The sequence below is a fragment of the Megascapheus bottae genome, chromosome 9, assembly GCF_031878675.1.
Source record: "Megascapheus bottae isolate mThoBot1 chromosome 9, mThoBot2.hap1, whole genome shotgun sequence".
Classification (NCBI taxonomy): domain Eukaryota; kingdom Metazoa; phylum Chordata; class Mammalia; order Rodentia; family Geomyidae; genus Megascapheus; species Megascapheus bottae.
Window position 1 is genome coordinate 21464880 of NC_143517.1, and position 22079 is coordinate 21486958.

The window sequence follows — 22079 nt, forward strand, 5'->3', positions numbered from 1 at the left end:
CAAATTTCACTTGTTTTTTCTTTTTGCCAATCCTGGGGCTGGAACTTGGGGCCTGGGCACCAACCTTGGGCTTTCTCAAGGATAGCGCTCTACCACTTGAGCCATAGCACTACTTCCAGCTTTTTCTGTGCATGTGGTACCAAGGAATAGAACCCAGGCTTTATGCATTCTAGGCAAGCACTCTACCACTAGGCCATACTCCTGGTCCAAGAATTCCAAATTTCTACATTAGGCTTGGGCTAGCCAGTCGTAACTTTGAAATATTCTTCACCTGTAGGATTACGGTGACCCATTATAGTCCCCGAGTATGCTGTGAGAATCAATTACATTTCTGGTCACCATTAAAAACAAATTGACAGATCAGACTTTCTCAGAGTTTTTGAATCAAATACTCACATATAGGGGTAAAAAGAAGGTAAAGGGGGTTGTACCCAAAAGAGAAAAGAGTACTTCCCTGCTTTGCCAGTGTTGTTCTTTCACAGAACGCTGAGTGATACGCAAGGGAGGATACGATACTTGCAGGCAATTGGATATGTTCTCACTGGAATGGCTGCAAAGGTACAGAAAGAGCTCACATTTACTGCGGCTACTCAAGTCACGGCTATTCCACTTTCTATGTGAAGGATAGGATGCTTCTCTTAACATGAATAAAATGTATCCAGATTACCTTTCATTGACTTAAGTAAATTCTTACTTAAGGTAATATGATAATTTCCCGAATAGTCAAATTACAAAAGAAAAAAAAGTGATATTGAAAATAAAGAGTAAAACTATATGCATGATTTGCTCATTGTGGTATTATCTGTACAGCCCCAAAATCCAAATAACTTCAACAACAGAAATGATCAGACAAACTGTGGGCCCCAGCAATGAAAGACAATGCAGCTAATAAGACTGTTCAAAGATAATATAATGACCTGAAAAATGTATATGTGTAATGGTAAATTTAAAAGGAGGAATAGGGCAGGTGCCTGTGGCTCACATCTGTAACCTTAGATCCTCAGAAAGCTGAGAATTGTATTTGATTATTTTGTTTTTGTTTGTTGTGGGGCTTGAACTCTGGGCCTCCGTGCTGTCCCTGAGCTCTTCAGCTCAACCCTACCACTCTAACACCATGAGTCACAGAGTCACTTCCCAATTTTCTGGTGGTTAATTGGAGATAAGAGTCACATGAACTTCCATGCTCAACCTGGCTTTGAACCTCAATCTCAGCCTCCGGCACCTGGCCTGTCTTCGTTTTTCTTTTCCTTTTTTTTTTTTTTTTAATGTGGTATTGAGGAATCAAACCCAGGGCTTCATGCATACTAGGCAGGCACTCTACCACTAAGCCACCTCCCAGCTGGAAACTGAGAAATGAAGGATTAAGATCGAAGCTCCAATTAGCCAGCAAAACACCAGGTGGAGGTATAGCCCTTGTGGTAGAGCACGGAAGCCGATCAAGCTCAAGGCCTTGAGTTCAAAACTAGACTTCTTTCTTCCATTCCCTCCTAGTCCTGGGGTTTGAACTCAGGGCCTACGCTCTGTCCCTGAGCTCTCTGTGCTCAAGGCTAGCACTCTACCACTTGAGCCACAATACCACTTCTGGCTTTTTCAAACTCATTTATTGGAGATAAGAATCTCACAGACTTTCCTGCACAGTCTGGCTTTAACCTGTGATCATCAGATCTCAGCCTTCTAAGATATATGTATGTTTATCTTCCTCTCGCTACTCAGGAGGCCAAGATCTAAGGATTGTGGCTCAAAGAAGAAAAGTTCATGAAACTCTTATCTCCAATAAACTACTTTAAAAAAGAAAAAAAAAAAAAAAAACGGAGCTGTAGCTCAAGTAAAAGAGCATTAGCCTTGAGCAAAAGAAGCTCAAGGACAGTGCCCAAGCCCTGAGTTCAAGCCCTATGACTAGCACACATGCATGAACTCCTGTGTTATTCTTTATAGTACACATGGGGTTTTACCTAGGCTGGCATCTTAGAAACAATCTTCTCTCACACCAGCAGTCATTAAAGAATCAAAACACAAGATTCTGTATTCATAGAACAGAAATTTGTTAATACTTCAGAACCTTAAATTTTTATCTAGAAGCACACCAAAGCTACTGATTGGCTTGATCTAACTAAAATTTAAAAAAAAAAAAATTAAGGGAGGGGACAGGAGTTTGGCCTAGGGGGAGAGTGCTTGCCTAGCATGCATGAAGACCCGGGTTTGATTTCTCGGTACCAATACATTGAAAAAAAAGCCGGAAGTGGTGCTGAGGCTCAAGTGGTAGAGCTCTAGCCTTGAGAAAGTCCAAGGACAGTGCTCAGGCCCTGAGCTCAAGCCAGGACTGGCAAAAAATAAAAAATAAAAAAATAAAAATAATAATAAAATAAATTAAGGAATCCCAGTGTGGAGAAGCATGCCTGTTAATTCTTTCAGTCAAAAGAGGATCACAAGTTCAATACCAGAGTGGGGTACAAATAAAGAAAAACAAGAAAAGCAAGAAAATTATCTGAAAACTTTCTGGAAATGTCATTTGTAAATCAGGTACTTACTTGTCATTCTGAATAAAATGGCTAAGTTAAATTTTAGAAATTAAATCCTTATAGAAAAACACCAGTAGGCAAGAAAGAATTCAATTCTCAACAAGAACTCCCTGCCTCTCACAATGTTAGTAGCATAAGCCGTAACTGCACCAAAGAGTCTGACTAGTGATCTGGATAGCAGTGATCTACCTGATTGTGGACATCTCCGTGTCGGCTCGCAGCAGGCGTTTATGAACCGCTAGTGGAGTGGAGCTTACACTCTTTTGACAACTTGACAATCCTGGTAAATGCGGCATTTTGACACATTGTTTGGGCTCTTCTAAACCAATGTATTCTATTTGAAAAATATTATGGTAAGCATCTTGGTTAAATACGTACTACTAAAATGCAGATAAAATATAAAAAGCAATCATTGAGTAAAGAAAACTAAGTGATTGTCACCCCCAAGTGTAATTAAAATTGTAGAACAATTTGAATTGTGCTATGTTCAAGAACTACATAGTGTGAATATAAAAGGGGGATCGTGGGGCCGGGAGTTTGGCCTAGTGGTAGAGTGCTTGCCTAGCATACACGAAGACCCGGGTTCGATTCGTCAGTACCACATATGTAGCAAAAAGCCAGAAGTGGTGCTGTGGCTCAAGTGGTAGAACCCTAGTCTTGATAAAATCCAGGGACAGTGCTCAGGCCCTGAGCCCAAGCTCAAGACTGGCAAAAAAAAAGGGGGGGGGATCGTTGAAATGAGAAGGAGGAAGTGAGACACTGAGGGGTAAAAAGGATCAAATGTATATGTATATGTAAATATGCATATATATGTGTACATGCTCATGAATAGAGCATAATGAAACTCAGTAAATGCTGTTTGCGAGAGGGGAGGAGGTTGGAGAGTAATAGAATGGCAGAAGAGGTGAGTTTGTTAAAACTATACTATGTGGTATACATGAAAATATTATAATAAACCCCTTTAATAGCATAAGTATATGCAAAATAAAAAATAAATTATATATAATAGAATTATATATCCATTAATAACTTTAAAGGCAGAATTCAGGAGGAAGTCAGAATTCAGGATGAACTAAAAGGTACAATCATAACTTGGAAGTGAAAAGTAAAACCTGTGCCACATGCTGGTGGCTCATTCCTGTTATCCTATCTATGTAAGAGACAGAGCCAAAGGATCTCAAGTCAAACACAGCTGGGCAGAAATGTCTATGAAATTCCATCTCCAAAACACTCAGCAAAAAGCTAATTGCAAGAAAGAACGGTGTGATAAGAAAAAAAAAAAAGAACGGTGTGACCAGGAGTGGGGCCTAGTGGTAGAGTGTTTGCCTCCCATGCATGAAGTTTGACTTCTGGGTTTGACTACTTGGCATTACATACATAGAAAAAGCCAGAAGTAATGCTGTAGTGCAAGTGGTAGAAGGATAGCCTTGAGAAAGCTCAAGGACAGTGTCCAGGCCCTGAGTTCAAGCCCCAGGACTGGCAAAAAAAAAAAAGAAAAAGAAGGGGCTGGGAGTTTGGCCTAGTGGTAGAGTGCTTGCTTAGCATGCATGAAGACCCAGATTTGATTCCTCAGTACCACATACAGTGAAAAAAAAGCCAGAAGTGGTGCTGAGGCTCAAGTGGTAGAGCTGTAGCCTTGAGAAAGTCTAAGGACAGTGCTCAGACCCTGAGCTGAAGCCCAGGACTGGCAAAAAAAAAAAAAGTATAATTCAAGTGGTAGATCACCAGCTGCACAAGCAATCCAAGTTAACACAAGTTCAAATGACATAAATAAAAAGAGGGAAAGCCTAAGGTTCTCAAGCTAGACTTTATTGAACAATTATGGGATATAAAATGTTCTCTACATAGGTTAGAATGGAATTATTAATATAAAAAGCATTGCTAAAAAATGTGTATGTCTAGCCGGGCGCAGTGGCTCATGCCTGTAATCCTAACTCCTCAAGAGGCTGAAATCTGAGGATCTCGGTTCAAAGCCAGCCAGGCACTAAATAACATGAAACTCATCTCCAATTAACCTCTAGAAAACAGACAGTGGGGCTTTGGGACAGCACCCCGGCCCAGAGTTCAAGCCCCATAACCCACAAAAAAATAATAATAATGTGAATGTCCTAAAATATGAAATTCAAGGCTGGCTTCAGTGACTCACACTTGTACTCCTAGCGACTCGGGAGACTGAGAATCACAGTCCCAAGCCAACCCAGGCAAAAAAATGTCCATGAGATTATTATCTCCAACTAACCATCAAAAAGCTGGATGTAGAGCTGTGGTTCAAATGGTCAAATGGTAGAGTGCTAGCCACTGTAACTTTTCCACACATACATGCAATGTATTCTAAACCAGTCCATCCCCTCTGCTCTCCTTTCCCCCTTCCTAAAACCATTGAAACATGTTTCACTGTTTTATTTTCATACATCCACGCCATCTACTTCTGCTGTCTACTTCATCCTCATCCACCTGTATTCTTTCCTTAAAGAAAGTAATCATTACCATGACATTACCTTTCCTCATCTTCTGTGTTTCTAAAACTGCTTTCCTCCAATTACTCTCAAAAAGAAAACAATTTTCTAGAGATCTTCTGGTGACTTTAGAAGTCTCACATTTTATTTCAGGAGTTAGCACCGACATGTTCTTTTCTTCTTTCAACAGCGCAGGTGAAAAGGAGATAGTACTGCTCCAGGCACACGACATGGAAAGAGAGAACACAGGCATTACTCGTAGTCATTTTTGCTCATTTGTTTTATACCACAAAGATTACATCTTAAAAGGGATTTACTTATAACATATATGTATCAACTCAGGGCCAGAACGTTTCTCCTTAGCTTTTTTGAGGGGAGAGAGGGAGGGAGGGGGCATTGTCATGGAGTTTGAACTTGGCCTGGGTGCTGTCCCTGAGCTCCTCAGCTCAAGGCTACTGCCCTACCCCTAAGTCATAGCCCCACTTCCCATTTTCTAGAGATTAATTGGAGATAAGAGTCTCAGGTCCTTTTGTGCCCAGGCTGGCTTTGAAACTTGTTCCTCAGATCTCAGTCTCCTGAGTAGCTAGGATTACAAAAAGTAAGCCACCAGCACCCAACATCTTCTGGGAGTGTTAAAGCAAGAGGCTTTTAAGAATAAAGTAGAAGCTCAGCAGTGGTACTCACTAGGTACTACATTGAACATGAACTATACAATTTGTGGGTGGGGACCAGAGAGGAAAAACAGAGAGCAAGGGAAGGGGAAACCTGTCCAAAAAGAAATGTGCTCATTCCCCTATGACCCAGCAATTCTACTACTTGGCGTTTACCCAAACATCCAGAAACAAGGACATATTAAAGCCACTAGCACAAGGATGTTCATGCAGCACTATTTACCATAGGGAAGATATGAAACAAACCCAGATGCCCCTCAGTAGATGATTGGATCAAGAAGATGTGGTATTTATACACAGTGGAATTCTATGCTGCTTTCAGAAAGAACGACATCCCTCCATTTGTAAGGAAATGGAAAGACTTAGAAAAAAATCATATTAAGCCAGACTCAAAGGAACACAGGCTCAATGATTTCCCTCATTTGTCATAATCAGTAGAAACCTTGGGCTCTACTAGCAGAGATTTACAATAGAACAAAACCTAGATACATAAGGCCATATAGGATGACACTAAATGAGAGGACCTCTAGGATATAGAAACAAAAGCCATATAATGAGTGATTGTCCTTAATGTACTATGTTATCTCTCATCTCTTTTGCTGTCCCTTAGTTATCTCATATTGTTACAGTATTTCACCTGGTTATCTGATATATTGTATATATGCATATTTGGTTATTTGAAGTCAGATAGGGAAGGGAGGAAAACAAGATAAGAGGCAGGGCTAAGGGGATGGGAAATGGGAACCAAGACATAAGAAAGGGTTTCAAAGTATGTGAAGTAACGCACCTTCTGTCTGGTGAATATACCGTAGCCTTCTATTAATTAATAAAAATGTATGAAAAAAGTGCTCATTTCCTGACTCATGTAACTGTTAACTTTTCTGTATATCATCTTTATAATAACAATAAAAAGAATAAAGCAAATATATAGTAATTATTTTTAATTTATATATATACATATGTATTACATATATATGTGGGGACAGCATGGTCAGTCCTGGGGTTTGAACTCAGGGCCTGGGCACTGTCCCTTAGCTTCTTTTGCTCAGGCTAGCATTCTATCGCTTGAGACACAGCACCACTTGCAGCTTTCTCTGTGTGTGTGGTACTGGGGAGTCAAGCCCAGGACTTTATGCGTGCTAGGCAAGTAAGTACTCTACCTTTAAGCCATGTTCCCAGTCCCTGTATCTTAATATTTTAATGAATTCTCTCAAATTCCAAGTTACAGAAATTCAGTGCTGTGTATGTGTGTTTGTATCACAATAATAATAATAATGATAATAATAATAATTGACCTAAAAGATGTGGTGCCAGCAGGGCAGAGGCTGAGACTCAGGAATGTAGTTCGCAGCATCTAGAACACACATGTAATCCTGTGAAAGGGAGGCAGCTGAAGACAAAGGAAAGAAGAGAAAGGAAAAGGAATGCTAGAGGGTAAAAAGGACCCAAGAGATGGAGGAGAGAGAGAGGTAAGCCATCTACAAGGCCATTCCTACTAACAAGCTAGGTCAAATCCTGCTGATGTTATTACTGTAACCAGAGAAATCAAGTTTTAAACAAAGGGGATTTGGAGATGAGAGCTTGGGTCTGCCTAAGAGGGCAGTGTTGGCAGTTAAAGGTGAGCACGGAGGCCAAACAGTGATGGGTGACAAGATGGAGGTGACCCAGCAAGGGCAACAAAGGCAAAGAGGCAATACTAACTCGGCATGATGCCAGGGGCCCGTGAATGTTGGGCTCCTCCAACCTGACCTGCCAAGTCTCCTGGCCCTGGCCCTGGCCCTGGCTAAGACTCCGAGGTTTATTCTCTACTGGGGCCCCCGCCCTCTATTCTTGGTGCTAATCCTACCAAACAACAACAAAAAAAAAAGAAGAGAAGCTCAGGTCTACTTTGATGTTCTTGGAGACAAACTCTAAAGCTCTTTAGATTTCACAGGATTTGTGCTGAAGACTTGAAAACAAGACAATCGGCAAGGCAACAATGATGGAAATGACACTAAAACTAGCCTGAGATGTGGGGTAAATTGCAATTACTAAATTCGTAGAGGCCTCTTAGAATCACGATCCAGATTCTGTGCTAGTAACCTCTTTATTTATAGAGGTGGAAACAGCCAGACGATGTTCTTTCAGCTTCAAGGCCTCTTTGCCCTTCTAGAAGGCCCTCTTCCAGGACAGAAGAAACAACCAGGGGCTAGGGTAAGTGCCTGCTCCCCTCCAGTAGGCACTTGCATTTTTTACCATCCTAGACAGGATTTCTATTTTTTTATTTTTGCTCCTTTCTTTTTAGGAAGTTCATACAACTTTACACAGATCCACTAAACTGTTACTTCTGCTCTGTGTGTGTGTGTGTGTGTGTGTGTGTGTGTGTGTGTGTGTGTGTGTGCAACTTGAACTCAGGGCCTATGCATGTTGCCTGAGCTTTTTTACTCCAGGCTAGCATGCTACAGCTACACTTCAGGCTTTTTGATGGTTAATTGGAGATTAGAGTCTCATGAAATTTTCTCAATCCTCAGATTGCAGCCTTGTCAGTAGCTAGGATTTCAGACATGAGCTACCAGAATCCAGCTATTTCCGCATTTTTTTTATTGTGTTTGAATTTTTCCATAATAAAAAGTTGTTTTTTTAAAGCCGACATTTAAAAGTATGTATAACTTAAGGAATGTACTGAAATTATGAAAAATTAAGTGGTTTTGATCTGTTGTTCCCTGCAAACATGAACAGTACCATTTACTAATAGAAATAGAAAAATGAAGGGTACTTTATAAGACTAATAAAAAGACCATTAAAATCTCCACACATCTAAGAAGAGATAAGAAAAAGAACAAAGTACATGCACATGTGTCTGTTCTGGGTCAGGCAATAAAGAACTTATTTAAAACAAATGTTCTCAGATTAATAGGAATGAAAATCAGATTTGTAGTAAATTGCTTAAAATACCTATAAAATAATGACTAAATTTTCATGACAACCCCAAAATGAGTGTATTTTAAAAATTCCTTTGATGTAAAAATATTCCAAATATTTTTAAATTATAGTATTATTTTATTACCTCGCTTGGAACTAGAAGAAAAAGTCAAATGTTTACTTACTCACTATTCATGCATCCATTCATCCATTCATTCACTTAACAAAAATTTTACTGAATGCAATTATGTCAGATACTGAGGGTGTGACAAGGAGCTACATAATGTTTGTCATTTCTTTTCTTTTTGCCAGTCCTGGCAAAACTCAGTTGCCTGAGTTTGAACTCAGGGCCCTAGCACCATCCTTGGGCTTTCTCAAGGGTAGCGTTCTACCACTTGAGCCTCAGCACCACTTCTGGCTTTTTTTCTATGTGTGTGGTACCGAGGAATCAAACCCAGGTCTTTGTGCATGCTAGGCAAGCACTCTACCACTAGGCCAAACTCCCAGCCCAGCCCCCATAAAGCCATTTTTATTAGCTCATTTTTATGAAGCTTCCTAAGAAAGGATAAGTAGCAGATAAAAACAGTTTTGAGAACATGTAAGTCTTGAAATTTTTCACATTTTTACCACATAATAATCACAGGATGATAATCAATTTCTTTTAATTTCCTGCAAATTACATGACTTCATTCTTCTGTGTGGGCTAATATTCCATTGGACATCTGTAACACATTTCTCTACCCATTTATAAATGGATGGATGACTAGATTGATTCTATAACTTGGTGATATGAATCATGCCATAATGAATATGGCTATATATGTAGGCATCTCTTTTGTATGCTGAGCTTGATTCCTTTGTATACCTACTCTGAAGTTGCAGAGCCACATGATAATTCCACTTTTAGTTTCCTTCCTTCCTTCCTTCCTTCCTTCCTTCCTTCCTTCCTTCCTTCCTTCCTTCCTTCCTTCCTTCCTTCCTTTTGAAGAAGCTCCAAACTTTTCTATATGGCTGGCCTGATTTACATTTCCACAATAATAATGATTCCTTATCTTTTCACATCCACCCCCATTTTCTTCGTTGTGTGTTTTATCCATTCTGACTGTAATGAGGTAGATTCTCATGTGGTTTTGATTTGTATTACTCTAATGGCTAAGGAGATTGCACATTTTTCTGGTTACTTGTACTTCTTTTGAGAACTGTCTTTTCAGCTTATTTGTCCATTTTGTTTTACTAGATTATTATTTTGGTGTTTAATGTTTTGAGGTTTTGAAATTTTGTTTAAATGTTCTTCTTGACAGTCCTAGGAGTCAAATTCAAGGCCTCTCATTTGTTAGACTGGTGTTCTACCATGTGAACCACAAACTCCTCCTTCCTTTTTGCTGCTGATTTTGAAGGTGGCGTCTCACAGACTTTTCTGCCTGGAAAAGCCTTCCTTGATCAGTCTCCTGAGTAGATAGGAATCTAGGCTATAAATTCACAGGAAAATCATTCCCTTGAAAAAGGAACACTTCTGGAGCACCTATGAAATTGTTTCTCCAGGACTCATTTCACTGTGCTTGCTACCCAGGTACTCAGAAACCATCAGCCATGGTCCAAGTGGGTCTAGCATCAATTGCATGAGCTGCATGCTTCTGCAGGCATACAGAATGCAAGAATGACAGGATTCTAGAAGCTTCCACCCAGATTTCAAAGCTAGACCTGGGAAGGCAAGCGAGGTGTAGCAGGTAAGAGGATGAAGCCTGAAGATGTGAGGGGGAAGCCAAAGCTGCAGTGGAGATCTCAGGGTCATCTGCTGAGGCGACAAGCAGAGTCAGCCCCAGGCCATACGGGCTGTAACTGGAATGGCCAAATACTTTGCAAAGCCTTAGGATATTAGGTTGTTACCCCGTGTTGTGGATGTTGGCTCTGCTAGATTTTAGTCTTACTTTATTCCCATCTGTCATCAAATCCCTATTCTCCTATTCTTCCCATTTAGAATGGTGATGTTTACTCTGTGCCATTTTATACTAGAAGTGGGTAGTTTTCCTTCTGATTTTTTTTTTGCCAGTCCTGAGCCTTGAACTCAGGGCCTGGGCACTGTCCTTAGGCTTTCTCAAGGCTAGAGCTCTACCACTTGATCCACAGCCCCCTTTCTGGCTTTTTTTCTATATATGTGGTACCGAGGATTCGAACCAAGTCTTTGTGCAAGGTAGGCAGGCACTACCACTAGGCTAAACTCCCAGTCCCTTCCTTTTGATTTTACAGAAGCTTACAGATATAGAGGTCATTTTAAGACTCAGAAGAGATTTCAAACTTAGACATTTTGGGGGTGGGGAGTATCCATTTCTTCGAATTGCCTTGGCTTATATTGCGTTGGCTAAAATGTCAATGAATAAAAGCGTGGAGGAAATGCTTCCACTTTTCTCTAGTTCAATATATGGACTATGGTCTATTTGCATATAGTCTTTATTATGTCTTGGTGTCATTCCTCTACACCTAGGATTTCAATGATTTTATCATAAAGGGATGAAATGTTGTCCCAATCTTTTTCTGCAGCTATTGGGAAAATCATATGATTTTTGTCTTTGATTTTATGTGCTGCTTTACATGAACTGATTTGTATATGTTGATCTAGCCCTTGCCACCCTGGGGTAAAATGCCATTACAGTGGATGATTTTTCTTTTTTTACTGTGTTGGTGAATTGCTTTCAAATGTCTTGTATATATATTTTTAAATCTATGTTCATCAAGGATATAGGCCTATAGTTTTCTCTGCCATTTTTGGTATCAGTGTCATTAATATTAGCATTTTTAGAATTAGTTTAAAAGCAATCCTATTTAAGGGAATTATTCGAGGAGCCGTGGTATTAATTATTTAATGGACTGGTAGAAAATCAGCAGAGAACCCAGCTGTAGACCAAAAGGTCTATAAGGTCCAACTTCTGTAATGACTCCTCTACTCATGTCAAGAATATGTGGTGGTCTTGGGGCTGGGAGTTTGGCCTAGTGGTAGAGTGCTTGCCTAGCATGCATAAAGACCCAGGTTCAATTCCTTGGTACCACATACATAGAAAAAAAAAGCTAGAAGTGGTGCTGTTGCTCAAGTGGTAGAATTCTAGCTTTGAAAAATCCAAGGACAGTGCTCAGGCCCTGAGCTCAAGCCTGGGACTGGAAAAAAAAAAAAGTGGTCTAAAGGGATAAGAAGCAACCTAGTTTGTGTTCACTCATAGGTGCTATGGCCACAGCAGTGGCTACTTGGGAGTCTGGTCATCCACTTGGTTTTATTTTTATTCTAATTAATCTCCCCTGTTCTTTGAGTTAAAGCAATCCCTGAAGTTTGATCAGGGGTGGGTTGTGCATATACAATATGTGCTTACTCTAGCTCTCTAGCTTATAGCTCAATGCTGGATCACTTATACAATATTGCTTAATCCCTAGTATTGCAAAGAAAGGAGAAACAAATGCAGCAATGACAACTAATAGCTGTGAAATATATAAAAATAAAATAAAAACCATGTACTGGCTACACATAACTCTAATAATCACATAAACGGCAGGGTCAGAAATAATATAAAGCAAAGGTTTTAAAAGTGATAAAAGGGGCCGTGAGTTTGGCCTAGTGCTTAAAGTGCTTGCCTAGCATGCATGAAGACCCAGGTTCGATTCCTCGGTACCACATATAGAAAAAAGCCGGAAGTGGTGCTGAGGATCAAGTGGTAGAGCTCTAGCCTTGAGAAAGTCCAAGGACAGTGCTCAGGCCCTGAGCTCAAGCCCAGGACTGGCAAAAAAAATAAATAAATAAATAAAATAAAAAGTGATAAAAATGAGAGATAAGAAAGTAGGAAGTGAGAAGCAAAAGAAAAGTTAGAATATCTAAAATGTAAAGAGGAGAAGAATGAAAAATGAAGGCAACCATCATGAGATAATAGAATAAAATAATTTTACTAGGAGAGAAAAAGTTGTAGGTGAATAAGAAACATGCATGAACAAAGGAATCAATCAGCATTTTTTTTAAATCTTAAAAGAGGTAAAAATAAATATTTAATGTGTTCTATCTGCTGGAGTGGTTGTGTAGGCAAGGGTAGATATTCAGTACCTCTGCGAATCTGCACTTTTCTTGAACAATGCACCTCCTGGAGAGACCAAAGGCTGGAGTTATCCATTCCTTCCTGTTTTGTATGTGTTGCTCACCCACTGGTAAATGGGAGTGATTTAGGTCTGTAGTTGGTTTGAAATGGTTTTCAGTTTCCCTGCTTACTAGTAAAAAGTAGCATGGGACAAACATTCCCTCCACTGGAGTTGATATTAATATGGATAGATTAGCTTGATACACCCACAGACTCCAGCTGCCATGGAACTTGGCTGTGTGTATGGATTTCAGGCATTCTTGTGAAGCTCACATGAACACCACAGCTTCCAGATGCACTTGGTGGAAGGGCCTGACAGGTCCTGAACTTTACACCATCCATAACTATGATTTTCCAAGGCCCAGTCCTTGTGTGTGACTACCTGCTCAGTCTCCTGTTCTGTAGCTGGCCACTTGAGGCATGAATCTTAAATGACAGCTTCACTCCATTCCCAATTCCTGACCTGAATACTACTGCAAATATTTTTCAATGATCTTGCTTTAGCTGTCTGCTGAGATCACATGGGGCTACACTGTAGATGCTGGCCAAAACAACAAGGGGCTACTGTGAGTTTCACAGATAAACCTAAGGATTTAACTTTTCCCACAGTTGTTACCCCGTGTTGTGGATGTTGGCATCTAGCTTATAGATTCAGACCTTTAACCCGTAAATAAATAATAAATCATCCTGAAGATTTATAAAAGAGCAGCTTACTAGTTACAGAAAAACTGCACTAGGTCAATAAACAATTTATTCTCATTAGTACTCAAGTGAAAGAAATCAATGTAATGAATTGCTACCTTAGCCAATCAAAATGGTAGGGATCTTTTCTTTAATATCAATAGTAATAGGCAGTGTAAGATTGGGTTTAAGGGAATCTCAGAATTTCAGTGAGAGCATATATGGGCATATTTCCAGAAGGCAATCTAGCAGTGCGTGTGTCCTTAGAATTTTAAATGTTTTTGACTCAGCAATTCTACTATGTATGAATATTTTCAAGAATCTCATACTCCATATTTGGCATAATAAAAAAGCTGAAAATAACCCAAAAATGAAAAGGCAAGAGATAGTATGATTATCTTTACTTTTAGCTTTGTTCAAACCAAAATATTTTTCAAGTGAACATAAAGGTATAGATTCATTGAGAAACTACTTGTTTATTCATTATGGCAGAAATTGTGCTAGGAGCTGAAGTACATTACCCGAATAGAAAGCATATTGACTAATCTAACTGGGGAGTAAGCAGGGTTGTTTCTTTATTTGGGCAAGTAATGGTCAACCTAAGTGTCAGAGAACATTTTTTGTTGTTGATTTTTGTTTTTGTTTTGGGGTAGTGCTGGTGATTATTCTCAGGGTCTTGTTCATGCCAGGCAAACAGCAAAACTGTCCACTAAAATCATTCCTCCTTCTCTTTCCAAGAACAGAGTTTGGCCACTAGTGAGTACTTGCTATTTAGGAAACTGAGATCTGAGGATCGAGATTCAAAGCCTGCCCAGGCAGAGAAGTCCATTGAGATTCTATTAACTCCAATTAACCAGAAAAAAAGCCATAAGTGGAGGTATGATTAAGCAGTAGAGTGCCAGCTTTAAGAAAAAAAAAAAAGCCAAGCAAGAGTGTAAAGCCCTGAATTCAAGCCCCACTATCAATATTTAAAATAAGAAGGAATATTCCTAGGAGATGGCCACCTCCTTGTGAGTGTAATCTACTGAGTAGAGTAAGAACCTTATAGTCTGGGTGCTGATAGCTCATGCTTATAATCCTAGCCACATAGAAGCTAAGAATGGAGGACTGTGGTTTGAGGCCAACACAAGTCCAAGAGACTGTCTTCACAGAAGGGGAAGCTGGATGTGGTGGTATGTGCCTGTGACTCCAAAGAAGGGAGTGAACCTACAGTAAGTGGAGTTCAACTCAGGCATATGCCTTGGTGGAGAGTAACAGGGACCAAGACCCTAACCTAAAACTGCCAGTGGAGAAACAGGGCTAGAGATATGGTCCTGTAATGATGTGGCTACTACCTAGCAAACTGGAAGAATTGAGTTTAAAAGAGAGACCCAGAAAGAAAGAAAAGGAAGTTTCAGTAAGTTTTTAAGAAGCAGATTAACGTTTTCAACTCATTTGACTGCAATTCACAAATTTTTAAAAAAAATTTGGTGGGGGGGTTATAGGGCTTGAGCTCTAGGCCTGGGTGCTGTCCCTGAACTCTTCAGCTTAAGGCTATCACCCTATCCCTGAGCCACAGCCCCACTTCCGGTTTTCTAGTGGTTAACTGGAGATAAGAGTCTCACATTCTTTAGTGTCTGGGCTGGCTTTGAACCTCTATCCTCAGATCTCAGTCTCCTTAGTAGCTAGGATTCCAGGTGTGAGCCATGGTGCCCAGCTGCAAAAATAAATCTTTTTTTTTCTCATGTGTATATCAAAAATAAATCTTTAAAGTTCACAACATGATATAAATAAAGAGTAAAATGGTTACTGTTTGCTAGTACTGGGTTTAGACATCAGTGAAATGCTAGTGACTGGCAGAATCTGGATTCTTCTGCCAAATGGAAAAAGCCACTTTCTTATCAGGAACACATTCCTTGAAATTGTTATGATGTGAGCAAGAAATATATATATTAAGTCACTAACATGTTGGAATCTGCATCTTCAGCTAACAATATGCTATTACATCTTAGTCTCAAGTAATATATTTACACACTCAAGATATATTCACTAAGCAAATACTATGTATTAATCAATGTGCCTTGTGTACAAGAAATCCATATAAAGTCACTAATATTTTGGATGTGTATGAGTGTTTTAGAGTTTCAAGTAATAAATAATTCACTTAGATACACTCACTAAGTACTATGTAGAAATCAATGTGCCATGTGCACAAAAAATACAAAGATACAGATTCTACCATTATGTAATTTCCAATCCAAAAGAAGAAAAACATTGAGCTAGTCATACAACTCTTAACACAGTGTAATATTAAAACCTTTAGAAGATACAGAAAGTATTACCAGAGTTGGAAAGATAGCATTTTAAGATTTAAAAAAAAGACTTGGAAGCATGGCCTAGTGGTAGAGTGCTTGCCTAGAATGCACAAAGACCTGGCTGGGTTTGATTCCTCAGTACCACATACACAGAAAAATTTGCAAGTAGTGCTGTGGCTCAAGTAGTAGTATTCTAGCCTTGAGAAAGCCCAAGGACAGTGACCACACCCTGAGTTCAAGCTCCATGACTGAACACCCCCCCCCAAAAAAAAATAGACTTGGTGGGTACATGTGAGTGGGGTGGAGCTAAGAGGAAGCCGGGTAGTTGAAGAGGAGAAAGGGCCACATGTAGTCAAGAATTCAATGTATATACTGTAAATTCAAAAAGTAAGGGAAGGAGATAGATCAGGGGTGAGAATGTTGCAAGAAAGATGTGACACTGATGAAGATGCATAGTATTCATAAATCACTTGTTACAAACTCCTTTGTCCAACCACTTAAAGATTATTAATATAAATAAATAATAGGAAGAAGGGAAATTTAAATAGGATTTAGATGAGCAGGAGTATGTGTAGAAGCATTCCATCTAACCATATAAGAAAGATGTCATGGCATGGAATATAGAATGTAAGGATTCCAGTTTGCCTCAAGAGAGAGGGTTCAGATAAGGGCATTATGAGAGTTAATTAAATGAAATGATAGGCTGGAAATCAGACCACAGACACATCTGAATACTGAACAAGGTGATTTATACTTTCTTCTTTAGGCCATGGAAAGATACTGAAGGTTTTGAAAGAGAGGTGTGGCCTATAGTTACGACTTCACGTTTGGAAGATTAACAGCCTGGGGTTAAGGAGAAGAATTGGGAGACTAGTAATAATAACCTGGAGTTGTTCAATCAAGGTAGCAACAGTGAGAATAAGATTGAAAATGCATTAGATGTGGAAGGTTTGGCAAGGAAAAAAATACACCAAAGATGACTGATGCTGTGAACTGGGCTAAGAGAATTATGGAACCATACCAGTGCTGGCCATGCTAGATGTGGGGATGGTGAGTAATGAACTTTTTAGACAAAATGAGTACAGGACATTCATCAGGGACATAAAACCTGGACTAGGGCCCAGAGTGTGGCCTAATGGTAGCATACTTGCCTAGCATATACAAAGTTCTGGGTTTGATTTCTCAGTACACATACACAGAGAAGGTTGAAATGGTGCTGTGGTCAAATGGTAGAGCACTAGCCTTGAGAAAGCTCAAGGAAAATGATCAGGCCCTGAGTTCAAGCCCCAGGATTGGCAAGAAGAAGAAATAAGAAGAAAAAAGAAAGGAGGAGGAGGAAAAGAAGGAGAAAGAGGAGGAGGAGGGGGATCTGGGGGGAGGAGGAGAGGGAGGGGAGGGAGAAGGAAAGGAAGAAGGAGAGGGAGGAGGAGGAGAATTATTAAAGCCAGAATCTGCATCAGAGTTGGTCATGGAGATATGAGAAAGCTAGAGACTGTTAAAATATATGCAATGTAGGGAGATGAAGAAAAGTCAGAGAGGTGCTTAGTTAGAAAAACTTATTATCCAAAGGAACCAGCATCATGGAGAAAGCAGGATCCTGGACAATATCCACTGTATATAAGTTAGTGGAAAAAGATTAACACTGAACGCTTGGCTTCATTTAATCCTCAAAATACCCAATGACAAAGTTTCCCTGTCAGGGCCCGGGAGTTTGGCCTAGCGGTTAAAGTGCTTGACTAGCATGCACAAAGACCCGGGTTCGATTCCTCGGTATCCCACATACACAACCAAGCCGGAAGTGGCAGAGACGAGACACAACCAAACCGGAAAAGTGGCAGAAGACAAGACTGCGACGGCGACAGAGAGCGAAAGAAGCGAGCTGAGCTGAAGTGAACAGAGCCCAACCGAGTGGTGGCCGGAGCGAGCAGGACCGGAGCGAGCGGGGCCAGAGCGAGCAGGGCCAGAGCGAGCAGAGCCAGGAGCAAGCGAGAGCTGGCCGGGCCGGAGCGAGCGGGGCCAGAGCAAGCCAGGGCCGGAGCGACCCGGGCCGGAGCGAGCGGGGCCAGAGCAAGCCAGGAGCAGGGCCGGGCCGGAGCGAGCGGGGCCAAGAGCAAGCTGGAGCGAGCCGGGCGGAAGCAAGCGGGGCCGGAGCGAGCGGGGCCTGAGCTAGAAAGGGGGCCTAGCCGGGCCGGAGCGAGCGGGGCCAGAAAGAGAAAGGGGCCAAAAAAAAAAAAAAAAAAAAAGTTTCCCTGTCAATAATTCGACAGGAATTCAAATACTCCAAAGAACATAAACATGGGAGTGAAATAAACCTGGAATCATTCTCTTTTTCAATGTAATATAAAATTTTATTTATTTTTAGTTTTTTGTATTTAATCGTTATAGTTATTTTTATTATGCAAAAACAAGGAACAACTTGAAATCAGATTTCATTTTGCTTTGTATGTGATTGAAACCAGAGACTGACAACTGTGCATTCAGTTAGTTTACTTATACCTGTATGCATGGTTTTACTTCCATAATACTTAGTAAGGATTAATAAGGACTAATTGTGACTGTTGATAAACATATAATGGATTAAGAATATTCTAGTAACTATAATTTTAATATGATTGATTAAATGATAAATATAATTGGCACTAGTGGCTCATTACACTAATACTAGCAAATTCAGGATGCTGAGATCTGAACATTGTTTGAAGTCAATGTTGTTTGAAGTTTTGGCAGGAAAGTTTGAAAAAACTCCATTTCCACTATATTAGCAAATGCTGGTAAAATTTTATTTTTTAAACAAATAAGTAATCTACATCAGAGTTGAGTTGCAGAATAATTCATTTGATTGTCATGTTATTTTAGTCTGAATCACAAGTTTCTTCTCTCTTCTTCTCCCTTCCTGCCTCTCCCCCTCCCCCTCCCCAACCTCCTCCTTCCTTTGGTAGCCTTTTGCTGATACTTGAGCTTGAACTCAGGGTCTCCTTATATTCTTGCTTAGCTTTTTCAGTCATGGAGAGAGTGCTACCATTTGAGCCACATCTCCACTTCTGGCTTTCTTCCTTGTTAGCTGGAGGTTAAGTTTCTTGGATTTGTCTGCCCAGGGTTGCTGCAAACCACAATTCTCAAATTTCAGCCTCCTGTGTGTAGCTACAACAAGCACCTTGCAGTAGATATATTCCAAATGAAATCACTATTCCCTTCCCAAATGAGTTGTCTGCCTCTGTTAGCTAAGTCAGAAAACGGCACTCTGTTTAACTAGGTAATCAAACCAGAAAACTGTCAGCCATTTAACAGGCATTTACTAAGCATTCTAATGTGTAAGGCCTTATGCTAAGCTGTGGACACCTGAAAGCAAATAAGGTCAGTCCTGTCTTCATTGGTATGTACTTGTGGAACAGCAGCCTTGACTTCAAGTCCCACGTCTCACTCAGGTGAGTTCTGGGATGTCCTCCTCCACTCAGCTAGGGTACTCTTGTGGGTGGTTATCTTCTTTGCCCCAGAGTGCCACAATGATGTGTTTTCTCTCCATCCCTCTGGGCTGCTCACTCAATCTCTTTCTCAGAGTAGTCCAATTTGCCATCTAACGTGCACACTTCACGTGTTGTAACCGCTCCCTTTAGGACACTGCCCCTTCTCTTTGGCCCCCGCCCCGCACTCACGATTCTTGCCGCTCCACCGAGGGAAGGGGTTTCTTTGTGTGCCTGACCAGCGGCGCCAAGGGCACCGGCTCGGGCAGCGGGGGTAGCGGGCAGTGCGGGAAGCAGGGATGGCTGGGCGGAGGCTGGCCTGGGCCGGCTGGCTCCTCCCAGGGCTGTCGGCTGCGACGGGAAGGGAAGGCGGGCGGAGCCCGAGCACTGTTACTGCTCTCCGGGCGAGCATGCTCGGCGGCCGGCAGCCCGGCGCGCCCGCCGCTCTGTCTAGCCCAGCCCCGCCTGGCCAGCGGCACCAGTACTGCAGCTGCAGCCCTCGGGCCAACGCGGCTGGTTGCTAGGCACCCGAAGCTGGGGGCTGGTGGCAAGGCGCCAGCCCGGCAGTGGTCAGTCGTGCAGGGACAAGGACCCCGCGTTAGTGTCCAAGGCCAGGGTGGATGGCGGTGCCCATGCGGCCGGGACAGCGGTCATGAGGGCCCTCGCCCCGGCCAAGGCCAAGGCGCAGGGGCTGGGTGCGGGGTGCGTGCGGAGACAGGGCTGGGCCGACAACGGTTGGTCGGCCACCGCGGGGCCCTCCCCCAAGGTAGGGCCATCCAGTACTTTGCAGTCCAGCTTTCTGGGTTTGCACAGGCGTTTCTATCAGATCTGTCAGGTCCAAAGTAACTAACTTTACTTAAGCACTTTTGAATCTGCAACTTTCAATCTCAACATAGGTGATGAGATCAAATCCCTTCCCTCAGCCCACCCCAGTCCCTCTGGGAAATTAGGTGTGCTCTCTTATCTTCCTTGGAGATAAGAGTACAGATTAACACACAGTAGGATCTCACCACCATACTAGTGGCTTAGAGCCATTAGTTGCAAAGCTTTTTGGCACCAGTAACAATGTCTTCGGATTCCCCTCAAACTAAAACTGCTGTGAACCTACTTAACAACTCCAACATCAGATGGAGAAAATTAGACTTAGGATGTAATACTAGCCCCACAGCTTTGTTGTGAAACACTGAGATAGGAAAAAGTTAAACGCTTTATCCAAACGTGACATGCACTACTCTAGCACTCCAGAGGGCCAGCCTGGGCTACTGAAGTTTCTATGCAAGCTAGGGAGTGGTACCTGAAAGGATTAGGCTGCAAGGTGATCATTATCAGTTTTTAAAAAAAATCTGGGGCCCATCTTCAAATCAATTACAAATTCAGTTCTGAGAGCCAGGAACCAGTGGCTCACACCAGTAAGTCCTAACCACACACAGGAGGCTAAGATCTAGAAAGCCTTTTTCTCTTATCTCCAGTTAACCACCAAAAAACAAGTGGAGCAGTGGCTCAAGTGATAAATACTAGTGTACACACACGCGCGCATGTATGTGTGCATACACAATCCTGTTCCAGGATCCCAAAGGGAAGAACCACTGGACACAGAATTATACACTACTAATAAGCAAATATTAAATCTCTCATATCGTCTTTATTACCAATACTTCTAACTTGGTACTTGATAGTCATGGGGCTTGAACCCAGCTGTGTCTCCTAGGTGCTGTCCCTGAACTCTTGCTCAAGGCACTTTGAGCCACAGCTCCATTTCTAGTTTGTGAGTGGTTATTTGGAAGTAAGTCTCATAAGCTGGGTGCTGGTGACTCATACCTGTAATCCTGGACATTCAGAAGGCTGAGATCTGGGGCTCACAGTTCAAAGCCAATCTGAACAGCAAGGTCCTATGTGCAATTAACCAGAAAACCAGAAGTGGCTTAAAGTGGTAGAGCTAGCCTTGTGCATAAAGAGCTCAGGGACAAGCCCTCAGTTGAAGCCCCACAACTGACCAAAAAAGGAAAAAAGAAGTCTCGCAGGGATGGGTGCAGTAGCTCACGCCTATAATCCTAGCTACTCAGGAGGCTGAGATCTGAGGGTCAAGGTTCAAAGCCAGCCCAGGCACTCAAGTCCATGAAACTTTTATCTCCAATTTGCTACCAGAAAACCGGAAGTGGCGTTGTGGGGTAGGGTAGTAGCCTTGAGCTGGAGAGCTCAGGGCCAATGCCCAGGCCGAGTTGGCCTGTCCCCCACTCCCGCAAAATAAGTCTCATGATGGTGACTTTTCTGCAGTTGGCTTCAAACCACAACCCTCAGATCTTAGCCTCCTGAGTAGATGATAGCATTACAATGCCAAAACTCTTAGCCCAACCTAATGATACATTTTACGCCCCATTTTCTCAAATTATTACTAGGTATCCAACTAATTATTTCAGTGTTATTATGAAGGTGATGTACAGAAGTTGGTTACACTGTCAGGTAATAAGTACAATTTTTTGACAATGTCACCCCTTTCCTGGCTCACCCAGTTTTTCTCTTGCCTCCCCACCAACAAACTATATATTTTGACATAGTGCCTGGTATGACTGCTGCATCTGCTCACCCTCTGCCCCTACATTTCTGTCCCCCACCCCCCATCTGCTCATGTACCTGTTTCCAAAGTTTACTTATAGCTGTACTTGCTGTAAAGTCTATGATTGAGGCAATGGCCAAAATGTGTGGTGAGAACTCCAATCTTATGCTGTCACATGGCATAAGGGGCAAAGGGGACTATTTATCTCCAAACTTACTTGTTGGCACTGATCCTATCCACAAGGGCAACTCCTTAATATAGTCACCCCTAAAAGGAACCATATCACAGCACTTGTTTTTTTTTTTTGCCAGTCCTGGGCTTGAGCTCAGGGCCTGAGCACTGCCCTTGGACTTTCTCAAGGCTAGAGCTCTACCACTTGAGCCTCAGCACCACTTCCGGTTTTTTCTATGTATGTGGTACCGAGGAATCGAAC

At 41.6% G+C, this 22079-nt stretch overlaps 1 protein-coding gene across 1 annotated transcript in view; it reads right to left on the reverse strand.

Moving 5' to 3' along the window:
- Positions 1–19547, reverse strand: part of C9H8orf89 (chromosome 9 C8orf89 homolog) — a 26209-nt gene extending 6662 nt beyond the window's left edge. The window contains exons 1-4 of the mRNA XM_090338672.1: positions 19285–19547; positions 5018–5187; positions 2709–2853; positions 455–550 (exon numbers count right to left, since the gene is read on the reverse strand). Coding sequence (XP_090194798.1) covers positions 455–550; positions 2709–2853; positions 5018–5144 — 368 coding nt within the window. The 5' untranslated portion in view covers positions 5145–5187; positions 19285–19547. The remainder of the gene's footprint in view (positions 1–454; positions 551–2708; positions 2854–5017; positions 5188–19284) is intronic.
- Positions 19548–22079: the final 2532 nt, after the last annotated feature.